Below are 8,284 nucleotides of genomic sequence, written 5' to 3'. Positions count from 1 at the left end.
GACCCGGAACGAGGTACAGTAGTGTCCTTGAAGATCGAGGACAACCCCCCGGGGCCCTGGGAGGCTGAGATCTCCTCTCCAGGAAATATGGGGCAGTTTCCTTGGGTGTAATTCATGCTGAGACGAGATTCTAACTGGGAAGGCGATCGGGGTTTGGCAGAAAGACAGGGAAGATGGGCGAGTGAAAGTCGGGCCAGAGAGCCGAGCGGTCTCATCCCGCTCCTACATCTTGTCCAGTGTAGGGTCGGCAAGCCAGACCATTCCGAACCTGTGGGACACGCCGGTTTGAAATGATTTAATAAACATTACATTAACTCTATGAGGAAATGTTATTTTCCTTTCAAGCGGCACTATCGGACGAAAATGAGACGACTTCAGCCAGAAGGCCCCCCCCACCCCCCGTCGGGAGTAATGTGTCCTCGGTCCCAGGGAAGGTTTGGAGCTGCCCTGGGTGATCTCCCGACAGCGAGAAATCGAAGGGAGAAGCTACCAGCGTTGAATTAACGGGTTAACGGAAACAAACCGAGCGTCGCTCCCTTACAGCGAGAGCTGAAAACTAACGTCCACGATTATCTCTGTAATACAGTTAAAACATTAATATCGGTAAATCAGCTTCAGCATAAAGTCTCCTTCGTAACAGCGAAATTATGCCATCACAATCAAGGCATATTTTACCTGCCGGGGTTGTTTTGCTGAGTGGCCACGTCCGGGTTTGGATATTTGTTAATAATGTTCAATTTTAGAAATAATTTAGGAAGCCGGAAAGGGTTGGTTAGGTTCTGTGGAACTGGGTAACTGAGGAATGTGATCGCTGAAATTGGTAGGACAGTGGATGAAAAGCGATGGACAAGCTGCTGCTGTCGAAAGGATACCAGCTGGGGAACACCATCGGGGAGGGAACTTACTCCAAAGTCAAGGAAGCTTACAGCAAGCGCCTGCAGACCAAAGTGGCCATTAAAATCATCAACCAGCGGACTGCGCCCAAGGGTAAGAATTTACCGGCGAGCTCGGAAAGCTGAGTTTATTGTACATGTGGGCAGAGGCGCAATGAAAAACCTACTTGCACCAGCATCACTGGCACATGGCGTCAGATAAGCAGCATTCACAAGAAAAGTGTCATAAATTAAACTAGAGTCACAGAGAAGTACAGCACAGAAACAGGCCCTTCTGCCCATCTAGTCCGTGCCGAACCATCTAAGCTTCACCCCGTCGATGGGAATAGGCAGTTCAAATGGGTTGGCATGGACTAGATAGCAGAAGGACCTGTTTCCGTGCTGTACTCCTCTATGATCTGCAACGGAACCACAGGCCTACCATCCATGTACTTTTGCAAATTTCTCTTAAACGTTGAAAGTGACTTCGCATGCACCACTTGCGTTGGCAGCTCGTCACACACTTTCACCACCCTCTGAGTGAAGAAGTTTCCCCAAAGGTTCCCCTTAAACTTTTCAGCTTTCACCGTTAGCTCATGACTTCTGGTTGTACTCCCAGCCAACCTCAGCGGAAAAAGCCTGGTTGCATTTACCCTGTCTATATGCCTCATAATTTTGTATACTCCTATCAAATCTCCCCTCGAACTTCTACGGTCTAGGGAATGAAATCCTAACCTATTCAAACTTTCCTTATAACTCAGGTCGTCCAGTCAAGGGCAACAGCCTTGAGAGATTTTTCACACGAGATTCCCCAGATGCTGTAAATCTTGAACAACACACTCAAAATGCTGGAGGAACTCAGCGTGTCCGGGAACATCCATGGAGGGGAATTAACAGTAGGGCTTCTGCCTTCTTCCTTTCCAACCCTGATGAAGGGGTTCACCCTGAAACGTTAACTGTTCATTTGCCCGATAGATTCTGCCTAACCTGCTGAGTTCCTCCAGCATTTTGTGTGTGTTGCTCAATGAAATTATACCTACATTTACCAAAAAAAAAGTACACAACTAGGACGAAACCATTGACCGTTGTGCAGAGTGATCAAAACTTAGACCCAACAAACAACATCAGCGCCTCCACAACACTAAATTTCGGCAGCTTCCAGTCACCAGGTCAGTTTGGTTAATAAGAATTTCCGCCGATGACGGCAGCTTTAATGAAATTCCTCGTGCGGTGATTAGCCAAGCTTCGGCGCGCCGGCCATTGCTTCAACACAGCCCGTCCCTGACGAAAATGTAAAATACGGCAGCTGCTGGCGTTCTGATTTAAATGTGCGAGATACTCAGCAGGTCAGGCAGCTGCGGGAGAGGCCGAGTCTAACATTTAATGTGACGGCGAAGTCGCAGAGACCATGGGCTGATGATTCTGGTTTAACTCTAGAAGACAGACTCACCGCAGTCCCGACCTAGGTTTAAACTGCATCAAGCATGGGGGTGAATAATTTAGGGCAACACCAAGATTGGGGCGCAGTGGACAGGGAGGAAAACTATAAAAGTTTGCAGAATCTGGACCAGCTGGAAAAATGGGTTGAGGACCAACCAAGGACTTCCACGATAAGCAGTAGGGTACTGAAGAGTGAAGAGAGGGATGTGGGAATATAGGCCCATAATCCCTTGAAGTGGTGTCACCGGTAGATAGGATCATAAAGAGAGCATTTGGCACAATGACGTTTGTAAAGCAATGTATTGAGTACAGGAGATGGGATGTTATGTTGAAATTAAGACGTTGCTGAGGCATAATTGGAGTATTGTGTGCAGTTTTGGTCATTTACCTCCGGGAAAGATGTAAATAAGGTTGAAAGAGTGTAGAGAAAATTTAAAAGGAGATTGCTGGGATTTGAGGAGCTGAAAGGTTGAATAGGTTAGGACCTCATTCTCTCTTTTTGCATGACTTTTTAACATTTCTTATTGTATTTGCAGCATTTGTATGTATTGCAATGTTACTGTGCTGCAAATCAACAAATTGGACAACAATGCTCAGTGATTCTGAGAATGACGGGAGGCACAGAGGCTTTTGCAGATAGCGTAACACTAGGACAGCAACAGCAATCTAGGCTCAGTTCTGCCACCGTCTGTAAGGAGTTTGTACTTTCTCCCCATGACCACGTGGGTTTCCTCCTGATGCTTTCGTTTCCTCCCACGATGTGCAGGTTAGTAAGTTCGATCACAAACAAGAGAAAATCTGGAGCTACTGGAACCTACACAAAATGCTGGAGGAATACAGCGGGCTAGACTTGATGGTGAGGACAATATGAGTGAGCTTGATGTTCTGGAGCATGTTGATATTAAGGGAGAGGAGGTGTTGGAGTTGTTAAAATACATTAGGACGGATAAAGCCCCGGGGCCTGATGGAATATGCCCCAGGCTGCTCCACAAGGCGAGGGAAGAGATTGCTGAGCCTCTGGCTAGGATCTTTACGTTCTCGTTGTCCCCGGAAATGTACCGGAGGATTAGAGGGAGGCGAATGTTGTCCCCTTGTTCAAAAAAGGTAGTAGGGATAGTCCGGGTAATTATAGACTAGTGAGCCTTACTTCTGTGGTGGGAAAGCTGTTGGAAAAGATTCTTAGAGATAGGATCTCTGGGCATTTAGAGAATCATGGTCTGATCAGGGACAGTCAGCATGGTTTTGTGAAGGGCAGATCGTGTCTAACAAGCCTGATAGAGTTCTTTGAGGAGGTAACCAGGCATATAGATGAGGGTAGTGCAGTGGATGTGATCTATATGGATTTTAGTAAGGCATTCAACAAGGTTCCACACGGTAGGCTTATTCAGAAAGTCAGAAGGCATGGGATCCAGGGAAGAATGACCAGGTGGATTCAGAATTGGCTTGCCTGCAGAAGGCAAAGGGTCGTGGTGGAGGGAGTACATTCAGATTGGAGGGTTGTGACTAGTGGTGTCTCACAAGGATCTGTTCTGGGACCTCTACTTTTCGTGATTTTTATTAACGACCTGGATGTGGGGGGTAGAAGGGTGGGTTGGCAAATTGGCAGAGAACACAAAGGTCGGTGGTGTTGTAGATAGTGTAGAGGATTGTCAAAGATTGCAGAGAGACATTGACAGGATGCAGAAGTGGGCTGAGAAGTGGCAGATGGAGTTCAACCCGGAGAAGTGTGAGGTGGTACACTTTGGAAGGACAAACTCTAAGGCAGAGTACAAGGTAAATGGCAGGATACTTGGTAGTGTGGAGGAGCAGAGGGATCTGGGGGTACATGTCCACAGATCCCTGAAAGTTGCCTCACAGGTGGATAGAGTAGTTAAGAAAGCTTATGGGGTGTTACCTTTCATAAGTCGAGGGATAGAGTTTAAGAGTCACGATGTAATGATGCAGCTCTATAAAACTCTGGTTAGGCCACACTTGGAGTACTGTGTCCAGTTCTGGTCACCTCACTATAGGAAAGATGTGGAAGCATTGGAAAGGGTACAGAGGAGATTTACCAGGATGCTGCCTGGTTTAGAGTGTATGCATTATGATCAGAGATTAAGGGAGCTAGGGCTTTACTCTTTGGAGAGAAGGACGAGAGGAGACATGATAGAGGTGTACAAGATAATAAGAGGAATAGATAGAGTGGATAGCCAGCACCTCTTCCCCAGGGCACCACTGTTCAATACAAGAGGACATGGCTTTAAGGTAAGGGGTGGGAAGTTCAAGGGGGATATTAGAGGAAGGTTTTTTACCCAGAGAGTGGTTGGTGCATGGAATGCACTGCCTGAGTCAGTGGTGGAGGCAGATACACTACTGAAGTTTAAGAGACTACTAGACAGGTATATGGATGAATTTAAGGTCGGGGCTTATATGGGAGGCAGGGTTTGAGGGTCAGCACAACATTGTGGGCCGAAGGGCCTGTACTGTGCTGTACTATTCTATGTTCTAGACAGCATCTATGGAAAAGAGTAGATCACGTTTCAGGCTGGGACACTTCATCAGCAGTCCTGATGAACAGTTTCAGTATTGCCTGCTCTGCTGAATTCCTCCAGCATTTTGTGTGGGTTGGTAGGTTATTGGTCACAAGTGTAATTGGGCAGCACGGGCTCATTGGGCTGGAAGGGTCTCTTACCGTGCCATATTTCTAAATAAAATAAAATCTTATTAGCTTAAAAATTACGAGGGGTATAGATAGTGTAAATGCAAGCAGGTATTTTCCACTGAGGTTGAGTGGGACTAGAACTGGAGGTCCTGGGTTAAGAGTGAAAGGTGAAATATTTAAGGGGAACAGGAGGGGAAACTTCCTGAGTCAGAGGGTGGTGAGAGTGTGGAACGAGTGTTGGATGTGGGTTCAGTTGCAACATCTAAAGGAAGTGTGGATTAGTTCATGGATGGGAGGGGGAGAGGAGGGCTACAATCCAGCTGTGAGTAGATGGAACAGGTCAGTGTGGACTAGCCAGGCCAAAGGGCCTGTTTGTGTTGTAGTGCTCCACGACTATAAACGGAGTCGGTCCTGGTCGCCTGCTTCGACCTGGGAGTTTCACCCAACACCTGGAGTGCAGGGGTCTCATACCCCGATGAACTTGATTATCAATCTGTTTAATTCACAGCAGCTTTCAGTACAGACATCAGGTCTGTTCCCAGTCACTCCAGCATCCTGCACAGCAATAGAAACTGTGATTCACCCGATCATAAGACAAAGGAGCAGAATTAGGCCATTTGGACCATCGAGTCTGCTCCGCCATATCATCATGGCTGATCTGATTTTCCTCAGCCCCAAACTCCTGCCTTCTCTCCATATCCCTTCATGCCCTGATCAATCAAGAATCTATCAACTTCGGCCTTAAATACACACAAAGACCCAGCCACCATAGCCGCTTGTGACAATGAATTACAGATTCACCAGTGTTTGTAAAGAAATTCCTCATCTCCATTCTAAAAGGACATCTTCTATTCTGACGCTGTGCCCTCTGGTCTTAAACTCTCCACATCCACTCTATCAAGGCATTTCACCATTTGATGGGTCTTGATTAGGTCAGCCCTCATTCTTCTGAATTCGAGTCAATATAGTCTCAGCCCCATCAGACACTCTTCATATGACAAGCCATTCAATCTTGGAATCATTTTCGTGAACCTCCTTTGAACCCGCTCCAATGTCAGCACATCCTTTCTAAGATGAGGCCCAAAACTACTCACAGTATTCCAAGTGAGTCCTCACCATTACGTAGTCTCAACATTACGTACTTGCTTTTTTATTCTAGTCCTCTTGAAGTGAATGCTAACCTCATTTGCCTTCCTAACCACAGACACAACCTGCAAATTAACCTTTAGGGAATCCTGTACAAGGACTCCCAAGTAACTTTGAACCTCAGATTTTTGAATTTTCTCTCCATTTAGAAAATAGTATCTGATGATCCCCCCTCTCTGCAGGTTCACCGTGCGTGCTCCATTTATCTTTACAGAACTGTGGTTACCTCCCAGCTTGTGTCTTTTGAAATCTGGAACTTTAAACAAAACTTTTGAATGTTGGTGTTTTATGGCTTTGTGGTATTATTGTGGTGCGATCACAGTTGTACAAGAAAGGGTGGCTAATGTACCCACTAATGCTCCTGTACATCTGGTTTAGGGAGCGGGAGTAAGGGGTAACCATTACCTAGGAGATAGGACCGCAGGTACACAGGAACAAACCCAGACCTGGGAGCTGATCAGAGAAGGAGATGCGGTGGGATTGGCTCCACAGTGAAGAGTTAATGTGACCACAAAACCACATAATGGATTGGTGAACGTGGGAACAGCTGTGGGTGGTCACAATGGGTTAATGGACCAATGTGTTCCCACACTGGTGAAGGTAAGGAGACAGCTCCGAGGAACCCCACTGAGTAAAGAATCTGACTTATGCCTGACGTGATTGTTCTGGGTTTCCCAGGTCGCAGGGAATATGGGCGGTGCGGAAGTGTTTACAATGCAATGAGGGAGATGAGGGGGCAAGATTAAGCAACATCCAGAATCATTCCATTAGCAGATTAAAGTCATTAATAATGGCTGGCATGGTAGTGTAACCCGGGTTCAATTCCCACCGCTGTCTGTAAGAAGTTTGTACATTCTCCTCTGACCATGTGGGTTTCTTCCTGTTTTCTCACACATTCCAAAGACGTGCATGATAGTGGCTTGTTGGGCTGGAAAGGCCTGTTACCATGCTGTATCTCTAAATGAAGGGGATTGAGGGACCAGTGGGGAACAAAGAGACAAGCTGAGCATGGAGCCCCTGGGTCGAGTAGGGAAAAGAAACTGGTATTTCCAATCGAAGCTCTGCAGAAATTCCTTTCCATCCACACACGCAGCTCGACCCACCGACTTCCTCAGCAGGTGTGTTACGGCTGGAGTATCCAACACCTACGGTCTCTGGCGTCTCTAGTGTGGATGGCTGGCAAGGCCTGCTCCACCCTGTGACTCCATGGATCCGTACTGTGCATCGAAATCTTGAAGGGTTTGAAAGGGTTAACGCGCATCTCCCGCTAAATAGCGGCCACAACCCTCGTTTTGCACCCCCACCCCCGCCCACTCTCCCCTTCTCTCAACTGGCAGGGGCATTCCATTCCATCAAGTTTCCCGCATAGGCTGCGTTTGCACCCATTCCTCGGTTCTGTTCCCCTCCACATCCTCTCCCCCGTACCTCGGTTCTCCGGTACCCAATTCTCCAGGACCCTGTGCTATAATTGGCCACAACGCCATTGTTTAAACTGTGTTCACTGTGTTCCTTTCCAGATTTCATTCAGAAGTTTCTTCCGCGCGAGTTACAAATCGTGAAACATCTGGACCACAAGAACATTATTAAAGTCCACGAGATCTGTGAGACGGATGATGGCCACATCTATATCGTGATGGAGCTGGCGGAGGGCGGCGACATTCTTGAACACATCAGGAGGGAGGGTCCGCTCCCGGAGTCTCTGGCCAAAACCCTGTTCCGCCAGCTGGCCCAGGCTATCCGCTACTGCCACGACTGCGGCATCGCACACCGGGATCTCAAGTGCGAGAACACACTGCTCGACAAAAGCTTCAACGTAAAGTTGGCCGACTTCGGTTTCGCCAAGTACTTCCGCAGTGGCACGGGGGAGCTCAGCAAGACCTTCTGTGGGAGCACCGCGTACGCAGCGCCAGAGGTTCTGCAGGGGGTCCCACACGATAGCGTCAAGAGCGACATTTGGAGTATGGGCATCGTTTTGTACATCATCCTATGCGGGCACCTGCCCTTTGACGACTCCAACATCCCTAAGATGTTGTGGCTGCAGCAGAACGGGGTGGTGTTTCCGCAGCAACTGGAACTGAGCCGGGATTGCCGCGACCTGGTGGGCCGGCTGCTGGAGCCTGACTCCAACCTGAGACCTCTGATCCATGACGTCTGCTTCCATCCCTGGTTAGCAGACACACAATAA

The 8,284-nt window shown here is 47.9% G+C and overlaps 1 protein-coding gene across 1 annotated transcript; it reads left to right on the top strand.

The window, feature by feature from the left end:
* Positions 1-842: 842 nt before the first annotated feature.
* On the top strand, positions 843-8,284 carry LOC140189887 (testis-specific serine/threonine-protein kinase 3-like). Its single transcript, XM_072246226.1, has 2 exons — positions 843-987; positions 7,617-8,284. Exons 1-2 carry the CDS (start codon positions 843-845, stop codon positions 8,282-8,284), a joined length of 813 nt encoding a protein of 270 aa, XP_072102327.1.

The sequence above is a fragment of the Mobula birostris genome, chromosome 29, assembly GCF_030028105.1.
Source record: "Mobula birostris isolate sMobBir1 chromosome 29, sMobBir1.hap1, whole genome shotgun sequence".
In the NCBI taxonomy this organism is placed as follows: Eukaryota; Metazoa; Chordata; class Chondrichthyes; order Myliobatiformes; family Myliobatidae; genus Mobula; species Mobula birostris.
The sequence above is the reverse complement of the archived record's forward strand: the minus strand, read 5'-3'. Positions and strand labels throughout refer to the sequence as shown.

Excerpts from the sequence above, each read along its gene's own strand:
- LOC140189887 (XM_072246226.1), top strand. The coding sequence starts at position 843 with ATGGACAAGCTGCTGCTGTCGAAAGGATACCAGCTGGGGAACACCATC. Across the intron at positions 988-7,616 it reads CCAGCGGACTGCGCCCAAGG|ATTTCATTCAGAAGTTTCTT; the intron begins GTAAGAATTTAC and ends GTTCCTTTCCAG.